Here is a 20,838-nt window from a genome sequence, read left to right as displayed (position 1 = left end):
TTAGGAAATTCCCGCTTATGGGTTACAAATTTTCTTGTTAAGTTATTTACTATTTCCCAAACATGTTAATTTAATTGTTAAATAAAAGCTCTAAAAATGTAAAAAAGAAAATTCAACTGCGCATTAAATTAATTTGCGCAACGATATTTCCAACTTAGTCTTCGAAATATGTATATACTATCGTCCGACAGTCTAATAAGTATCATATTAACAATAGAATGGAAACTATCTCCTCTATATGGAATACACGATTTTGGAATATTGATATGAACATTTGCTTTGATTCTAGAAACAATGGATAGACTTGGATTCTAAAAACAATGTATTTCGTGTCAATAAAGAATAAGCATGAAATATTAATAAAATTGTTTATTCCATGCCATCCTACTTAATAAAGTTAGTATTTTTTAGTTTAGTTTTTTTTTTTCAGTTTGTCTCGTTTAAACCATTTTTCTAGTTTTTTTTATTTAAATTAAATTCAAATAAAAATGCTTTTATTTTAACATTAAATTATAAAAATTTTTAATAACTAATTTATTTAATAATTTTTAATTATTAATTTAGTAATATATTTTATTAAATTTAATTAATGTAAGAGACATTTTTTTAAAAATTAATTTCGATTTATTTTTGAATTATTATTTTTTAAACAAATAATCTTATTTATAAACGTGAAAAAAATGACTTTTATTTTTAGTCAAATTGCTTAATTATAAATTATTCCCTGCTCAAATTTTATAACCGGTTTAAATTTCGTATTTTAATACAAAAAAAATAAATAAATAAATAAATAAACTATGTTTAGAAACACGATTAAAATTGTATGATTGCATTATTTAAAACTTTAAACTAAGTACTATATATTTAATGAAAAAATGTCGTGAAATTCTCTTTGTGTAAATGAGATTTAAAATTATTCAATAAATATTTTATTTTTGCATTATATAAGTTGTAAAAGTATGACCAAACAAGTAAAAATTAAAGTAACATCACCTTGACCTCTACCAACCCTCTACCTTTTCATAAAACATATCATTGGACATTTCCTACATTAGAATTTTCATGTCATCAACTTTCCATATCAGATTTACGGCTTTATAAATGTTCAACCCTGTAACTCCGTAATTTTGAACCCAACCCAGAAGACAAGGGAACTTATGAATCGTGCAACGGGATGAACTTGATATGAAATAGGACTCTTTTAAGGCACTAACATGGAAAAACATGCTACATGACATGAAATAGGCATAAACATGCTACATGGAAAGGGAAAATACGAAAATCTCCCATGGGCTTCCTGGTAACATATAAATCAATAGCCCATGATTCTCTGAGATAACCCATTTTCGTCAGAACTGTAGACGTTTCGAGCCGAGAACAGTATACGAATCGGCTAGCTATCGCCGAGATTCGAAACTGGATCGCCTTTGATTTATATTGGATGTTACGTAGCCAAATCTATTGGTTGAAAATATAATTATTGTTGATACAAGATATATGCTATTTGTTGATCAAAAAGATACAGGCTAACTACCTGCTGGCATTATAATATTTGACATCATCCAACAATCCTTGAGATTCAATAATAATTGAGATTTAATAAATAACTTTCCAAAAACTTAAAATCCGATTGTTATCTTTTTGTGACCAGAGCTTTAAAAAAAATGGTAGAAAATATTATTTTTACTTGGATGTGCTTTTAGAAGAAAGTAAACTCATGAAAACTATAAAATATTTTAAAAAATTCTTATAATTAAAAATTAACCTTTTAGTCATTTCCAATTATTAGGTAAAAATGATAATTGATAATTTTTTGCAGTTAATACTAATGATAGGGGATTCATATGCCCTCAACTGTCCAAACGGTTACTTAAGTTGAATTTCATATATTCATATCACTAAAACTGTTAAAAAGACTACTTTTTCTTTTATTCATATCCCATAAAACTGTCAAAAAGGTTACGTTAATCGAATTTCATACTTTTTTATAATTTTTATTGTATATGAATATAATTAAATATTTCAACCGTCGATGGTAAATTCAATTATATTTTTACATAATCGCTTTTCTGAAGGAATACATATGTACAAATAATATGAAAGTTAAAATATAATTTTAATTGATAAAATTGTGCCAAACGCTGTCCGGTAATAGCCATCATACTTAATGACCATTTTCAGCAAAACATGTTTTGTTTGATAAAATAAATGTTTGCCCTTGTATGATATTTATCTATTGCATATTTAACAACTCTGCCAAATGTCAAACATCTAAAGTCGCCCGCCGAAATCCAAAGATAAAACTTAACAAAGTTAGTGAGAACTTATAAGATGTTTACATTACGTTACGTATTAGAGAAAGCGAATCTATCCCTATATCTATCTTATCGTAATCTTAAAAGGTCTTCAATATTCCTGATGGAGCATCTATCGCGATGGAGGTTCTTTTTGCTTTCAGTCTCGTGATAGGGCATTGCATTTTGGCGTGAATCACCCGTTTTTAAAAATTGTCCCTTTCGTTTCCATTACATTATGAAAATTTTCAACCGTTCTCGCCGCGTTCGTTGGTTGCAGAAGTTTTTTTACCCAAAGAACAAGTATCTTCACTCTGTACTTGGATTAATTAATTTAAAGAGCATAAAATCATCCCGATCTGCATCTGGTAAGGATGTTAATTTTTCAATAATATTAATGGTGTTTATATAATTGATATTTGTTGATGATAATCAATGGTACGAAAGGGACGCTTTATTGTGCCCAGAGGCTTAACAGGTAATGCTGGAAATTTAGGAAATTGTTTAAGCCTATTATTCATAGTGCAATTTTTAACATGGTTAATGATGTTTCTTATGTTTTTATTGATATTTGTTGATGAAAATCAATGATACGAAAGGGATGCTTTACTGGGCCAGGGGCTTAACATGTATTGCTTGAAATGTAGGAACTTATTTAACCATAATATTCATATTTGGTGCAATTTTTAACATGGTTAATTATGTTTCTTATGTTTTCATTGATATTTGTTGATGAAAATCAATGATACGAAAGGGATGCTTTACTGGGCCAGGGGCTTAACATGTATTGCTTGAAATGTAGGAACTTATTTAACCATAATATTCATATTTGGTGCAATTTTTAACATGGTTAATTATGTTTCTTATGTTTTCATTGATATTTGTTGATGAAAATCAATGATACGAAAGGGATGCTTTACTGGGCCAGGGGCTTAACATGTATTGCTTGAAATGTAGGAACTTATTTAACCATAATATTCATATTTGGTGCAATTTTTAACATGGTTAATGATGTTTCTTATGTTTTTATTGATATTTGTTGATGAAAATCAATGATACGAAAGGGATGCTTTACTGGGCCAGAGGCTTAAAATGTATTGCTGGAAATTTAGGAACTTATTTAACCATAATATTCATATTTGGTGCAATTTTTAACATGGTTAAGGATGTTTCTTATGATGTTTTTATTGATATTTGTCGATGAAAATCAATTGTATAAGAAATGGATGCTTTACTGTGGCAGAGGCTTAACACGTAATGCTTGAAATTTAGGATTTTGTTTAACCATAATATTCAAATTTGTGGAATTTCTTATATGGTTGTATCTTATTGCATTTTTTAAGGTTCCCCATTAGATAGAAAAGGAGTTACAACTTTCCTATAAACCTGCGGTGAATTATATTAACGTAATTTCCTTATTTATTTAGTAACTATTGCATACTTATGAATACTTTTTATTTCATTTTATTCATTGAAATGTATTCTATTGAACCTAGGTACCAAATTTTAAGCATTTATAAAAAAAATTTTTTTGACGAACTTTGAACTTAGAAAAAATTTGAGTTCAAAATGATTCGGTATTTTTAATAATTTAGAAATTAAAAGGATTGTGTATATAAAGAGTAAGTTTTTGACTTAGATATATTTACGCATAAAACTTTAATAATTTCGTAACTACTAGATCTCATTTAATTATTAGAAAGTATTGATTTTAATTTAATCTCATTCAACTTTACATGAGCAAAATAAACATACAACTCAAACTAAAAATTTATCAGATTTTGTAGAACTGTTCCATTGAGTTCACCTGCCGAAAATTGAAAAACTCTCTTACTTCCTAAGAAATATAACTCGCTTCAAAATATATTCGTGAATTTATCTTGAAAACTGAAACATTTTTGGCTGTAAAAAATAGAATTGAAAAAAATATCTAATAATTATGAATTGCTATGTTCAATTTAAAAAATTACCAATAAATTGCCCTTAATTATACATTACCCTTTTTGTCCCTTATTTGAAAATTATAACTTTTTATAACGTTAATTATAACGTTTTTATCCCTTTGAAACAGATTGGACACAGGTGTCCCTTTTTAAATATTTTTTCTGACGTTCTAATTCCAAGAAAAAATATATTTTGGTATGTTTTAGTTAGTTATAACAAACGTTCTTAATAGTTACTAAAAAAATCTCTTAAATTATCGGAGTTATATTTGTTGGAAGATTTTTTTTAACGCTGAAAAAGACACGAAAAGCAAAAGTCTTGAAAAGCCAAGTATAGTATTTTTCACTTGTTTCGATAAATATGTTTCATAAAATTTGTAGTATATAATAAATCATAATAAATTATGAATTAATAAATAAATAATTTGCTTTAATAAAGTTATAAATAAAATAATGAAAAATAAGTTTCATACAAGTTCTGCGTCAAAGGGTTATTCGATAGTCTTTTCTTTAGACTCAATCATAAATTTCAGAATCTCAAATAGCTTTTTTTTTACTATAATTGTCCACCTGCAGATAATAATAGCTATAAATTTTAATTCTGTTGGTTGTTATAGAAGAGCATTTTATTCAAGGCAACGGTTATTGTGATTGTTAAATTCCGAAGAGTCCAATTTATTTCCAATTATTCTTCCTGGTTGTCATGGTCTCCCCCACTTTTCTTGAATTTTCTGTCTGCTCCTGGTTTATTTCTGGAATGTCATATTGGATTTCTGATGCATTACGGTGGGGAACAAATTAGAATTTCTGACGGTTAAACATTCCATGTTTGCGAACATTATTTAGTCTTCCTAAGTTAAAGATAAGTTATAAAGTAAGTTCGGTTTACGAAATCGAATTTTAAATTGTTTTTCTGGTTGAGAAAATTCTAAACCGAAACTGACATTTTGTTTATAAATTACATTCTACTGAAAAATAGTCCCGCAGTGGACTGATCGTTAAGACACGGTTTCCAGCAGATCACCGAAGTCAAGCATCACTGGCTGCGGTCAGTGTGCGGGTGGGTGACCACTTGGATCAGTCTGCGTAGGGACCGAGGGTGTGCGGTATTGGTCCTCGTTTAACTGTTCTACCGTAAAGTGCTCGACTTCGCGCGCAGGTCGTCGGGCTACCGAAGCGGGGGTGCCATCACCTCTGCAGAGGATCAAAATTGTGATGGCATGTCTTCGGATCATCATCAGGGATGTTTCCCAGACCGTCGCCAATAGCCCATTGTGGAGCTCTAGTGCGACGTAAATGAACAACAACGACAACAATCTACCGAAAAATATTCATTTAGTGATGTCATTAACAGAAAAATTAAAGTTTAATGGGATACCTGGAAGTGACGTAGTGTGGGTATCTCGATCCTGATTGGTTGTTGAAACGTGGCATTTGTTTAGGTTAGCAACTGTTCTTTCCATTCTATTTCAAGTCAGCCAAGCCCGTCAAGTGTCAATTATCTTAAGTGACACATTCTAGATTCTCTCGCAAAGATTCTTTCTCGAAGATTTCAATTATTTCACTATATATTTACACAGAGACTTGACACAAAGACAGACACGAAGCCATATGGAACATAAACAAACTAATTATGCAGAGAAGTTGCCAGGTACACAAAACAAAAATATATCACGGTTACAATAAAATACATAAACAAGTAATAAATCTAAGTTTTGTAAAAGAAGAAGATGTGAAAAAAATTATATTTCAACTAATACGATGTGCGATACGACTCCGTATTTAATTAACTTATCGTTAATTAACATTTTAGCTAATGTGGAGAAACTTAATTCAACTTTAATACACCATTTTGCTGACAAAGATTAGCTGGCGCTGACGTCATAGGTCACATGTGTGGGTATGGGAGGTCTTCTTGAAGTGCAAGTACCCAATTACATTCTACTGAAAAATATTCATTTACCGCAGTGTTTCCCTAACTTATGACTTTTGTGTACCCTTTCTAAGTATTTCGTAACGCTGTGTACCACTGATAAAAAAATGAATGTATTTTTTACTATAAAAAATTACACTAAAGTTAAAAATCACAACTGGCTGCTGACACCACAAATTATTAACTGTCAACTCTGCAAAAAATAGCCAATAGAAAAATACGTAATCGTAAATTTTCATGGCTAGCTTTGTTTTTAAATACATTTTATTGAAATTTTCGTTTGTTGCAGGATATTTCGCATAAGAACGCGTACCCCTGCTAAACTGTTCCCGTACTCCTGGGGGTACGCGTACCACACTTAGGGAAACACTGATTTACCGTGATGTCATTAACAGAAAAATTAAAGTTTAATTGTAATGAGCTAAACAAACTGTAAAGCATTTTTACAAATATTTGAAAAAATTAACATATTAAAAATATTTAAATTGTAAATCATCCGAAAAAACGTTAAAAATAGCACAGACTGTTGTTGTAATCAAAATTGACGAAGAACTTTTATTAAATATATTTTTCACATTATTTTCATTATTTTTGTATTAATTTGTGTCAAAATAAGTGAAAAATATTACAATTAGCATTTTAATAGTTTATGATTATTAAATTTAGCATGAAACACCGGTGTCTTTTTTTCTGAGTTAAAAGTGAAATCTTCTAAATAATAATTTTTCAAATTTGCACTCATTTGGAGTTATCTAAGAGAAGCAGTTCTTCACTATTGAAATTTCTTTAACTTACAAAACCAATTATTGATACATTTTTGAATATGAATGGAAAAACAATGTATAACTACTTTTTTTTTTATTTTTATATTTTAGTACAAATATAGCTCCGATTTTCTAATAGACTTTTATTAGCAACTATTTGACTATTTTTTATAATTAAAAAATAACAAAATATGTTTTTGCTAGTAATTAGAGCGTTAGAAAATAAATATATAAAAGGTCCACCAATGTTCTACCTGCGTCAAAGGGTTAAAGGTCGAAAGAAGAAACTTGATCTTATGAAGATTATCTATACAAATATTAATAAACAGTATGTAAACAAGAATATTACTCAAATGGATATTTTAGGAATAATTTAAATTATTACTTATCATCAAATTTAGTTAATCACAATTGAATGTATTTGAGTTTTTGTTTGATTGGATCAATGAAAAAGTGCATTAATTCCAAAATTAAATTTATTTAGCTCATTTGAAAATTTAATTAAAATATAGCCCAAATTCATTATTTGTAATTTTTTTCCTAGATCCAAAATGTTCCCAGAATTTTTTAATTTCGCGTCATGTTCCTAGAAATTGACCTAGTGTTGTTTTTCTTTCGTTATAATTTATTAACCCTACATATACAATAAAGGCAATAACCTATACATCCCAAGATTCGTCCCTTAAGTATTTGGCACTTACATTAGGCAAAATATAAGTTTTAATAACTCTCAAGACATTTTAAACTGAGCCAATACTGTAAAGCTATTGCATTTGTATGAAATTTTTTCACCTACCATGTTGACGAATTTCTAAAATAGTCTACTTTTTCTCTTCTAGCGTATTAGACTGTGCGTGAGACGTCGAAGTTTTAGTGATCTCTTTAAATAGAAACCCATCTTTTTCTACACTTCGTTTATCGCTCATCAACTATTTACTCAACATTTCGTTCCGGTGTTGGCGATAAAGAGATTTTGGGCTAAGCGCCAATTTAGGAAATAGATGCCAACTTTCTCGCTTTAAAAATACAAGTTATGAATAAGGATTAAAATTATTTTTACATGAAAAATTTTGATATTTTCGTTAAATTGTTTACATGTTGCTACTTGTTGCAAAAGAATGACGATTCCGATATCGAATCGCAATACTTTATAGTTAAAATTAGGTATGTTTTTTGATATAAAAACTCGGGAAAATATTATAATTGGTGAAATTATGCACTGAATTGGTTCAAAGTTAAACAAATATAAAACAAATTTTTTAAAGAGTTCTACGACCTACAAACCTGTTTTATTCGTTTCTTTTTTTTTCCTTTTTTTTCATTCTTTAAATTATATGTAATCAAAATTTTTAAAACTTTCCGATGAGCAGTTCCCAATTTTTTACGGGTACGGAACCCTGAACATCTTTTGGCGGAACCCCAAACATATAAATAAAATTTATTAGCAGCTGTAAACATACTAAGCAAAGAAGGACTACCAATTATTTTGATAATATTTATTGCGAAGAAGGACATTTTTTTAATAATTGTCATATTAATAAAAGTCTTAAAATAATATGTTTTATGTCAAAGAGTTTAATTCGCAAACCTGGACTGTCTAGTTCGTTCTAAAATTGTTTTTGGTGCTGAAAATGAATAAAATTACATGATTTATAGTTTTCGGAAAATAACTCTTATAAATGATGAGAATAATTTTCAGAGAGACATAATTTCTTGAGTTTAATAATTTTCTTTTGAGTGAAAAAGTTCGAAGAGAAATACCTATGCAATTTTACTTTTTATTCTACTGCAATTCTATTACAAATTTGCTACTTCTTTGTTTACTGATATTTTACTTAAATAATTTTTTAAAAATAACCAAAATATCACTTAAATTACAATCTTATGTTTAGATATATAATTACAGGCTTCAAAAATCATTACTTATTTGTTTAAAAAAAATTATCTTTCCATGGAGCACTAGGGTTCCGCGGAACACTAATTTTGAACCACTGAGCTAGAGTACTCAAATTTTAACTGGAGTTCTGTGCTGAATAATAAAACGGATTTTAAATACGTACTGAATAATATATACAAATTTAATGGATTTTTTTTTTTCAAAATTTTATCAAAATTTTTTGCAATATTATTGCCTAAGGGAATTTATCGCCAATCGAAAATTAGACAATTTCCATAGACAAAATTAAGTTTAAATATGTGATGATAAATACTTATGCATTATTTGTAAATGCATTTCCTTTTCGTAATTTATTCGTATTGGAAAGCTCACGTGTGTATCTTTTTTAATTTTGCTATATTTTTTTAATATTTATATTGGATTATTGATTTGATACAAGTATTCAAGTTGTAGGATTCAAAATTCATTACTAGTTAAAAACCCACCAAACCTCTGCTACCTTTCAAGGGAGCCCTTGGGTTTTCGGAACACCCTTTGGGAACCATTGCTCTAAGCCAGCGGGTCCCAATTTCTTTCAACTATGGAACCCTAAATGATCAACCTTCTTTTAGTGGAACGCTCGAGAATTAATAAATAAATATCATTTACTATGTGAACATAAAAATCAAAGAAAAACTGTTAATCATTTTAAAAATATTTCATTTTGAAATTTTATTAATTATTTTGAGAGAGAATAAGAAAGAAGAATAAAATTTTCGCATCATATCGTTTTATCAATAGTCATAAAATTGGATTTTATGTCAGGCAGCTGAATTCACAGGTCTGGTTCTATCTTGTCTAGTTTTTAATATGATAGAAACTGAAATATGGTTTCTGTTAAAATAAAAATGAACACATATAGAGTTGAGAATGGCTATCAGAGAAACATAATTTGAAGTTTGTTATTTTTATGCGATGCTAATATTAATGCAATAATTCATATATTTTTCATTATTCTTCATTGTCTGTTATTGAAAAAAAGTATTGTTCCTGACGTAACTTTTCTTTCTGTACAAGCATTTCAATTAAGATAATTTCCTTAAATTTGCGGAAATATTCAATAAATGATGGATAATTAATTGGATATAAATTTAATTACACATTTAGAAAATCATAACTGGTAAAAAAAAAAAAAAAGTCCCAAGTCTCGGAACCCTTGTGACACTTTCACAGAACCCTAGAGTTTGCAGAATCCCTTTTGGGAACCATTGCTCTAAGCAATGTTTTCGTTACATCAGCATCAAACAAAAAAAATTATACCCTTATGGAGATATCATCTGTTGTCATGGCAACAGAGACGAATGACGAATGCAATCTTTCTCCTTGGCATCATACACCGTATCTTAAAAATTGGATTACCCAGTAACTAAATCACCGACTTTATTACCCAAACAATCTCCTGAAGTTTTCCGGATTAATTTTCCTCGGAATATAATCCTGTGGCGTTGATGAGCATGCTTCGATGATTGCTCGTAGTGGAAAGGTTGCGTGGTAATCTTGCGAGCATCAAATTAAAAATTGTTTATTGCGTGCGTTTAATTAACATAAAACGCGAGAGTATCGTCGGTTTTCTTTGCAATATTAAATGCGCTTTATTTATTTATTTTTATTGATTAAAGTGTTATTTTTACTGCGCCACTGAAAAATAATACTATGAAGAGTTTGAAAAAAAAAAGAGTGATAATTATTCACACTTTTAATGAATAATTCAAAGAATTTGAAACGGGAAGAGATGCGTGATAATAAGAAAACTTTTTTTTACTTCATAAATTATAACGGTATGTTTACATTGCTAAAAAATAGTTTATTATTCTCAAGACTCGCCTGGCGTGTAACAAATAGAAAACGTAAACTGAAAAAAAGTGGAAAATAAAGGTGAGGAAAAAAACTGGAAAAAACCTGGTAACCGAGAGAGTCAAATTAGGACAACAATAAACCAATGTCTACCATCACACTTGTAGTTTCATTTATAATAGAATCTTGAACGAATTAAAAAATCTACATATGCGCTTATAGTTTCATTTATAATCGAATAAATCATGACATCTAAACAAATCAAAATGACTACAAATGCGTTTATAGTTTAATTTATAATTGAGTATATCGACATCTGAACATCAAAATGTCTACAAATGCGTTTATAGTTCCATTTATAATTGAACTATTGATATCTAACCATATCGATATTTCTACAAATGTGCTTATGATTTCATTCTTAATCGAATGTATCATTGACATCTAATCATATCAAGATTTCTTCTAATGCGCTTTTAAGAAATTATCATTGAAATCGGAACAAATTAAAATATTTTTTAAATTTTTTTAAATATCGTTTCTCTGTGTTGTTGACAGCTGCTGCTTCTGAAATACAATAACAGAATATCTGATGTATTGTTTTAAACAATCTCAAATGAAATATCACACGGGTTTCGCTCAATAATTGATGAGAACAGTTTCATCTTTCTCTTCGCACTGATTTATTTTAAAGTGACCATTCCATAAATTCCCTTTTTCATAAATTCGGCCCCAAGGTTAAACTTTCCTGTAAAAACGATTCGTCAGTGCGCGCACATGCCCGTAAGTGAACAATCCGGCGCGCACTGTCACATGACTGATCTTTTTGTGATTCGGGAACTCCTCTTTCGCATCTTGGTCTGTTCTATCATCGGGATGGTCACCCCCAAGAAACAGGGGATTTGGAGAACAAGGAAGTTTTCTTTTACCGGAAGAACAGGTGAGTTTCTCGCTGTTCTGTTTTACTTCAATATCGATTATCAAATCCTGAAATTTATCATTTTTCAGAAAAATTCGGAATAAAACTGTGGACGTTTCTTATTTTTTTTAAAACCAATTAAAGGTTTAGCTTTATTAATAAAGTTTTTTTTTTATTATTAATTGAATTCAAATATTCCTTAGCCCTATTTCTCGATACTTTAAAAGTTTTGGGTCTTAGTACTAATTAACGGCACGTGTAACAGAAATATCTTATATCCTGCATGAAAATCATTGTGTTCTTTAATCATTTAAAAAGTGCTTATTTTCGGTTTTCGTTTTTTAAAAGCCCTTAAAAGTGCTTTTTTCATGGAGTGTTTTTAAAAAGTGCTTAATTTTCCCTATTTCAAAATGAGATTTTTCTTTAACCATGTTGATTTTCACTTCGAATTATGCAAAAAGTCTCCGTTCACATTGTTCTACTCACGTTCTCACAATTAATGAAACCCCAATCTATTTCGGCGTATTCTCAATCCGTAGCGTATGAAAACGCCATTCGTTTTACGTGATTCAAAATGTTATGATTTTTGACAATTGTGAAAAACAATGCCAATTTTTTTTTTTTGGACATGATGGTTAAAACAAGATAAAACCGTCAATTGTCAAAAAACTTTTCAACCCTGCCGAATTATATTTTTTTAAAGTGCTTAAAAATATTTTTTAATTTCTTAAAAGGTGCTTATTTTTGTTGAATAATTTGGCTACGCACCCTGATCAAACGCGCTTTTCTCAACAGTTAGACGATGTGACTTATCATTATATTACTCCGAGCCCTTCAATTAAATTGTAGCTGTGCCTTATTTTAGTGGTATAAAGTTAACTTTATATCTTTTTTCAATTCTCTCAGGGAAAATGCACTAAAACACGCAATTTGATTTCGGTACTATAAGTATGCAGCCACGGTAGCTAAGACATTGAACTGTAATTGCGAACGACTGAGATTTTATCTCCCATGGTGGCTTGAAGCCCAGAAAACTTAGTCTGTTAGTCGGAAAAGTAAAAGTGTCTGATGCGCAATTCCTCTATGCTGTTGATCACGAAAACGTTGATCCTTTACTTCCGTGAACACTTTGGGCGATAGCTAGCTGTTACGGGAGTAATTTATTTTAAGTATAACAATCTATATGATCACATTCATTGATGAAAAAAATTATTAAATTAAAAATATGAAATTAATTATTAAAAACCTAAGTTTATCAATTTAGGTTTTATTATTATTTGAAGATTTAATGAATCAAATAGTAAAAGTGAAAGCATATATGCTGTACCAAACATGAAGTTTTGCTCTAAATCAAACGGTGTTCTAAACTAAGCTAGACAAGAAGAAAATTTCCATGAAAAAAAAAAAAGAAAGATTACTTAGCTAACTCAGGGTTACTCGAAGAAGGTGAACTCCAATTATTGATAAATTTTTGAATATGAAGGAAAAAAGTTTTTTTTTGGGGGGGGGGGATTTTATATTTTGGTATAAATATAATTCCGAGCTATCTTTTTACCAATTTTTACAAACAGATATTTTAGTAACCAGTAGACTAGCTTTTTATAATTAAAGGAATGCAAAAATATATTTTTGCCTGTAATTTGAGCGCCAAAAAAAAATATATATATATATATAAAAAGGCACATCGGTGCCCCAACGTCGTGAAAGCAACCTCAGGCGTTATTGTAACGGACAATGCCTTTAGACAAGTTGCATTAGAAAGACTATTTTCAGCATTAAAATATATTTATAATGATTAAAGATCAAAAGGTATTATTAGATTCAATTCTTTTCCTAAGTTTAAATTTATTTTGTATTTTCTTTCTGAGCTGATGATAGTCATTTTTTTTTTCTTTTTATAGTAAAAATTTCAAATGAAAATCAGAAATTCAAAAGAGCGCTTAAAATATAAATTAATATTACCGGAATTGGAGCTTAGCTTATTACTTGAGAGTGGAGCATCGAAACTTTTTTGGCCCCGGATCCCTGCTATAGGTGAATATATTCTATTATTTTGGAATAATTTTTACTTTCCGAGTGCAATGTATTTTTATGAAACGAAATAACATTAAGTGCAAATATTTCTCTTTTTTTTCTTTCTTTTTTTGCACTAGACTGCATTTGAATTGTTTCACAAAGCAGTATTTTAAACAGCGCTATTTCATTTACCTTTTTCTTAGGAAAAAGATGCAAAGCTCCTATTGAGTTTAATCTTTTAAAACTAAGGCGGAAATTGACTAAAAGGATCCACTAAAAAGATTCAGTAGCCAATTTAAACAAATTTTATTCCCCCTCGACAATATTTCCAACAAACAGAAGTAAGATCTATTCGGGAAATATTCTCTTCTTTTTATTTTAAAGTGTTTCCGGACTGGTATTATTACTTTAGGGCCGAATTGAAATTGAGTAAGTAGCTTCAGAATTGTTTTTTTTTTTTTTTTTTTTTTTTTTAAATTCGAAGTTAAATTCTAAATTTGTTTCTGCTTCAATAGGTTCATATATTTCACTAGCTCTTCTGTGAGATGTTTTTCGATTTTTGTGTATCAGTCAAAACGCGGCATTAACATTTTTATAGACATATTTTGACTTGTAAAAGACATTGTTTGACATAGATATACAATTGTGTAGTCATTGTTTGACATAGATATACAATTGTGTAGACATTGTTTGACATAGATATACAATTGCATAGACATTGTTTGACATAGATATACAATTGTATAGACATTGTTTGACATAGATATACAATTGTATAGACATTGTTTGAGATAGATATACAAATTAATACTGATAAATAAAATGTATCGACCGGTGTGTTTTTTATTCTGGTTAGCTGTTTAAGAAAAACGGCACATGTCGAACTGCATCTTTTCAATATTAAACCCAAATTTTGCAACTAAATTAAAAATTCTTACTTTTCCTTACTATTTTTAAACACTAAGCACATTCATTACGGGGCTAAGTCCCAGACTGAAGGAGTCTGGGTGGCTGGGTAAATTGCAGTTGTAACTTTTCAGGCGATCTCTTTGCTTTTAGATAACAAAAAGATAAAGCGACTTTTAAAAATGTAAATTCGTACAACTAGGTAAATTTAATATAATTTTTATTAATTCATAGAACCCGTGACAAACTTGTAAAAAGAACTGTATACTTTTAAAAAGAAATTCTAAAAAGTCTAATTTTTAAGAAATGTACTAAGTGATTTAGGCAAATGGACATTGCGTTACGAATTTATTTGGATCCATTTGTTTTTTCCTTTAAAAAAAAAAAAAAAAAAAAAAAAAAAAAATCGAATGAAGTTTGAAAAACAAAATTTAATGCTTAGTCATTTTTCTTAAATAGCTGTTTTTATTTCCTTAAACACGTTTTTTGAGATTTAATAATTTTCTTAAACACGCATTTTGAGCTGTATTTGCTTTAAATACGCATTTTAAGCTGCGTCCATTTTCGTCAACTCGCATTTTAAACTGCTCTCAGATTAAAAAGTTCACGGAAAATATGATGTGGGGATTTATTAAAAGCTTAGTGAATGAAGTGGCATTTTGAAAAAGCTGAGATTTCTCGGCGAAAGCAGATCGATTTTATACGATTTTGCCAAGTGTTTAAAATTTGTGGATCTTAGTGGATGAAGGTACTAAGTGTCTGTCGTTAATTGTTTTGAAAGTGGAAGAAGATTTCAAATTGTGGTTTCCACCATTTACGAATGTCCTATTTACAAACATCACAGGAACATACCTCAGTTGAAAAGAAATAACGCAGTTTTAATACTATTTGTAAAACTATTTCTTTTTCTTGGTGACGTTTACACTTTCTCCAATTTTGATTAATTTTCAAAAATTTACATTTTTTTTAAAAATCGAAATAACTGACTGTTACATTCATAACAAATTGTGTTGTGTCTGTAATACCCCGTTTTTAATTTTTAAAAATTCTTTAAACAAATGTAATTTTTTTAAGGAAAATTGGCATAAACGTAAAGTGCGCCAAGAGTTATTGTAACAAAACTGTTTAAAATTGCATAGATTTAACTGAGTTATATGATAATAAATATGACTTTCCGAAATGGTGGAATTGCCCTAACTCGTTTGGTAACAAACAGTCGATGAGTAACCCAATACAAAATTTGGCAGCAAATTGAAACATCAAGTGAACTAACACTAAGATACGAGTAACTTAAAAAGTGTTAGGGCATTTTGTTGGCCGTTCCAAAACTGAGGAAAAATAATTCATCGTAAAGAAAAAAAAACACGTTCTTCAGATTTTACAAAAATCTCAATCATACCAAACTTGAGGGGGCAGCTTTGAATTCTTATTAGAAACCCTTATTTTTTCATTGCAGATATGGATTCTGCGGAAGAAAACTACTCATTAGAATTGAACAATAAAAAACAATTCATCGGTGAGTTTTTAAATCTGGACACAGCTCGAAATGCGTGCTTACAGAAACAGACACTGCTCGAAATGTTTATTTACGAAAAAAGACACTGTTCAAAATGCGTGTTTATTATAATGGACACTGCTGAAAGCGCGTGTTTAGGAAAATGGACACAACTCAAAATGCGTGTTTACGAACGTGGACACTGCTTAAAATATGCGTTTATGAAAGCTGATTTAGAAATGTGCGTACGGGATTTTGCTCCGTAATGATTATGTTTAGTGTTTAAATTAGTGATTAAAATAAGCACCTAATTTCTCATTTGACTGTTAAATTTGGGTTGAAAACTGAAGAGGCGCATTTTGAGGTGTGTCCATTTTTGTAAACAGGCATTTCGAGCTGTGTCTAGACTTAAAAACTCACCGAATAAATATATGTTAGTGTCATTTTCTGTGCTCTGTATATGAATCACAGTGTTAAAAATTGCGATTAATCACCTGATCTCAAACTCGTCTGTTATTTTTCTAAGATTTTTTTAATGCAATATTTTAAACAATGCCCTATAACTCTGATTTTGCTACTTGAAAATTATGACGTAGTACATAAACAATTTTAACACAGTGTCGTAATTTAAAAGGTGAAATAAGAAAGTTATTAATTGGTAACGATGAGTTAATTTACTTATATTTTGAAATATTTTTTGTTAACTAGAGTTCGCTATTAAAAAACAGGGTGCGTAACGTTTTTTTAAAAAGTGCTTAAAGGTGCTTTTTTCATTTACGCTTTTTAAAATCCCTTATAGGTGCTTTTTTTTATTCGGGGTTTGTAAAAAGTGCTTATGTTTTAAATTACATAAAATACATGATTTTTCACAATTTTCTCTGCAATATCTATCAGAAACTAGTTATTTTATTGGGATTATGTAAAGTTTTTGAAAATGTTTTTGAATTTTATAGATTTTATGTTTATAAATTAAGAACTTCAAACGATAGGAAAAAAATAATTTTGCACAAATCCCAATTATGATTTTTTTTCTTTTTTTTTTTTGGAAAGAGATTAATTATATTTTTGAGTGCTTAAAAATTACCTAAAAGGTGCTTATTTTTTTGTTGAAAAATCTGGCTACGCACCATGGAAAAGATTCATAGACATACAATTCTATCTTAATTTTAAGTTGAAAGACGGATTATCTTAATTGCGCAGAATTTGGCCATTTTAACATAATCTATTCTCGAAACACAGCTAATGGAAGTAATTTCGCAAACTTGAGACGACTTAAGTAGTTGTTGATCATTTTCTTTGAATAATCCGTTTTACATGCAAATACCTAAATATCCAACTTAGAGACACAAATCGACAACACTCCTCCGTCTGGCATAATCGTTGAAAGAAGATTTATTTTAAGCATGTGGCTATATCAGATCTGTGACTATATTAGAACTTTATAATAAAAAAATGATATTAAGAGTACTGTGAAATCTGAAACAAAATGATTTTTCTTATTGATATTGTGTTGCTGAATTTATATATTTTATGGCTACTTTTCTGGTGAAAGTTATTCACTTTTTTTTTTAAATTCGCAGCAGAGAAAAAAGTTATAACCCTCTTTTTCTAATTCTAGTTCAGTCGATATTCTAACTGAAAATCTAAGTGGTTGAAAGTTCTAAATGATATTTTAATGAATTTAATTTTAATGTTTGAACGTTGGCAATCGGATGTAAAGATCACAGGGAAAAGGAAACAAATTGTAAAAAATGAAAAATGGGATTGTTTCAGCTTAATTGTTTCGGTATACAGTATTGTGCATAATTTCGTAGTGTTGATTAATACTGATTTATGGAACCTTTCTCCTGCCCGTACGAAAAACGGGTATTCAGCTAGTTGCTAACAAAATGTTGTTCGGAATGGCTCCAAAACTAGAGCTGAAAACAACCACTCGCCACATGGCGAGTCAACAAAAAAGCGGCGACTTAAATTAAATAAGCAACCGGTCCCTTTTTACCATCGTTTTCTTTTCTTTTTAATGAGTAAAATACATCAATACAAAGTGCATCATGCATCAATACAATAAAGTACATCAATCTTTTAATGATTCATCAATGCAATAAAGTACATCAATCTTTTAATGATTAAAGTACGTCAATACCGAAAGACATTGAAAAACAGAATTTTCATAAAAACAATGTCTCCATTCAAAATTTTGATCCTTCAGAATCGATCAATTTGTGATGTAAAAATTCGTGTCGAAGGAGAGTTCTTTAACAATTCACATGTTTCAAATTTTTTATATATGTACAGGGTGTTTATAAAGTCCCGGACCCATTTTGATGTTTAATAACTCATAAAATAATAAAGATAGATTAAAATTAATGACATAAATGGTTAGATAGACTCAAAAAGTTTCAATACCGTGAGACACAAAGGGATTCTTCTAAGGTGTGGTGTGGACTAATGCACGACCTAGTCATTGAGCCTTTCTTTTTTACAGAAAAGACGGTCTCATTAGTCGTATACTTAGACATGTTGGAAAACTTCGTATTTCCACAACTAGAAGAGCTTCAGCAACATGTCTTTTTGCAACAAGATGGTGCACCACCTCATCGGAGCGGGGTGTAGTTCTTTGAATGACCATTTTCCAGGAAGATGGATTGGGCGAGGAGGTCCAATTCCTTGGCCACCCAGATCACCTGATATAACGCCGCTGGACTTTTTCTTTGGGGATTTATAAAGGACAATGTTTACAGGAGGATCGTATCGAACAATGATTACCTAAAAGTCAGAATTACAACCGCAATAGCCTCTGTGGATGCCGACATGCTTGCCGCTACCTGGCGTGAAATTGACTATCGATTTGATATTCTCCGTGCGACGAAAGGGGCACACGTGGAAGTTCATTGACAAGGGTCATGAAACTTTTTGAGTCTATCTAACCATTTATGTTATTAATTTTAATCTATCTTTATTATTTTATGAGTTATTAAACATCTAAATGGGTCAGGGACTTTATAAACACCCTGTATTTATTAAATGTATTTTGCCTCCCCAAACGTGTTCCAAAAAAATTCTTTAAAGTCAGTATGTTTGACTAAATTTTGTCAGATATCTGTATTATATTTATTGTTGAATTAACTTCTTACTGCCGTAGATTATTTCTAATACGATTTTTTTTTAAATATAATTTATTCCATGCGAAAAAAGTGGCTATTAATTGAAAAGAAATTGATCACCAGCTCATTGTTTTTAAGAAACAGTGGTGCTAAGTTATTAGTCTACCGGCCACTGGCTACTAACTGAAAATTTGGAAACTGAAATAAAAGATGCTGACTGAAAATTTTTGGTCTATCCGATACCAATATAACAGAAAACTTCCAAATGTAACATTCCCTTTTATGTGCGAAAATAATGGTGAAATTTCTCTCAATCCAATGGATCCCATTTTTCAGAATACTCAATAACATTATAAATTGTTTGTGTTGCATTAAATACTTGATCTTGAGCTGTAGTGGTTCAAAGGATAAAGCGCTCGCCTTCTAATGAGTTGACTCGGGTTCGAACCCAGCGATAGCTGGTCGATTCGAATACCGCACCCGGCTCGCACCAAAGGCAGTGCTGAAGTAAAATATCCTCAGTGGTAGACGGTTCATGGGTTAGAGTCCCCTTGCCGTCAGGCTATGGGGGAGGCTCTCGTGATCTTCCTCTTCATGCTGGTTAGTTCCATCGAAAAGTCCTCCACGAAAGCAAATTTCTCCTAAGTACTTGATCCTGGAGTTCCCTTGTCTTCTGGATTGGGTTCCAAATTACAAGGCTACGGAGATGAACATTAGTAGCCGTAAACCCTGAATTAAGTTGGCTAGCTGTTCAACGACGGGGATAAAATAAAAAATAAAATGCTTGATCTTAAATGAAAAAATCAGGTTGAATAAAGTTGCCGATCCAAACAAATCCAAAAACTCATCTCCATATTGCTCATCCGAAATCAATAAAAATTTATCCAAGAAAACACCAATTTCGCGACTGTAATTAAAAGTGTCGATGAGATCTTATCTTGTTTATTATGAACATAAATATTTATAGTGTATTTGTTTATTTCTTATAGGTGCCTTGCTGCGACGGCACTCCATTGATCCGGACCGCCGTCGGACGTCCGGTAACCATAACGCCGGCAGATCTAACGACGATCAAAGTACAGTCCTTGTACACAGAGGGGTAAGTTATTTATCTTCTATTGAACTTCTTCTCAATAACTTGCTCCTGCGCTTCACCTCCTTCTCCAAATAAGAATCATTTCTTCTTTTCTCTTATGAATACGGCTCTTTTTTCTGCTTATTCTTTTACATTTGAAAATTTGTGCTATTTTGCTATCATGCTATTTTGTTTCACGAATGTTATTTGTAACATATTTTTTAGTCATTTTGCGTACGCCAAACGTCTAGTTAATCATATTTTTTTTAAAATATCTATCTTGTGTATACTATATTGATCCTTTGTACCAAAATTCTTAAGCCCCAAATTTATTTTACGCTTTATAAAAATTTGAAATATTAAAAAAAAAAAAGGTAAAAGGAAAGAAAAGAAAAAGGTAAAAGGAAAGAAAGTATGAAGAAGAAAAATCAACGCCTAAAGATATTTATGATCTTTTATAACAAAACCTTAAGTAACATCTGTTTGACTTTAGAGCAATGCGAAATTTAAGTATATTCATTTTTTGTTATAACTATTGAAAAAATATCGAAAAAAAATTATAAAATATTAAATCTCTGTTCTTTACTAGTGTTTTTCAATGCTCTTTTTTCTCAAAGGAAAATTTAAAAAAGAAAAAAGAAAAACAATTTTGATGCCTT

The 20,838-nt window shown here is 30.0% G+C and overlaps 1 protein-coding gene across 6 annotated transcripts in view; it reads left to right on the top strand.

Moving 5' to 3' along the window:
• LOC107453731 (5'-AMP-activated protein kinase subunit gamma-1) overlaps positions 1–20,838 on the top strand; it is a 369,446-nt gene that overhangs the window by 303,911 nt on the left and 44,697 nt on the right. For all 6 annotated transcript variants that reach the window (XM_016070657.4, XM_087168247.1, XM_071183176.2 and 3 more), the window contains one exon: positions 20,094–20,203. In XM_016070657.4, the coding sequence (XP_015926143.2) occupies positions 20,094–20,203 (110 nt within the window). The remainder of the gene's footprint in view (positions 1–20,093; positions 20,204–20,838) is intronic.

Source organism: Parasteatoda tepidariorum, chromosome 7, assembly GCF_982258835.1.
Source record: "Parasteatoda tepidariorum strain Cologne lab strain chromosome 7, Ptep-v5.0, whole genome shotgun sequence".
In the NCBI taxonomy this organism is placed as follows: domain Eukaryota; kingdom Metazoa; phylum Arthropoda; class Arachnida; order Araneae; family Theridiidae; genus Parasteatoda; species Parasteatoda tepidariorum.
This window is presented reverse-complemented; position numbering and strand designations above follow the sequence as displayed.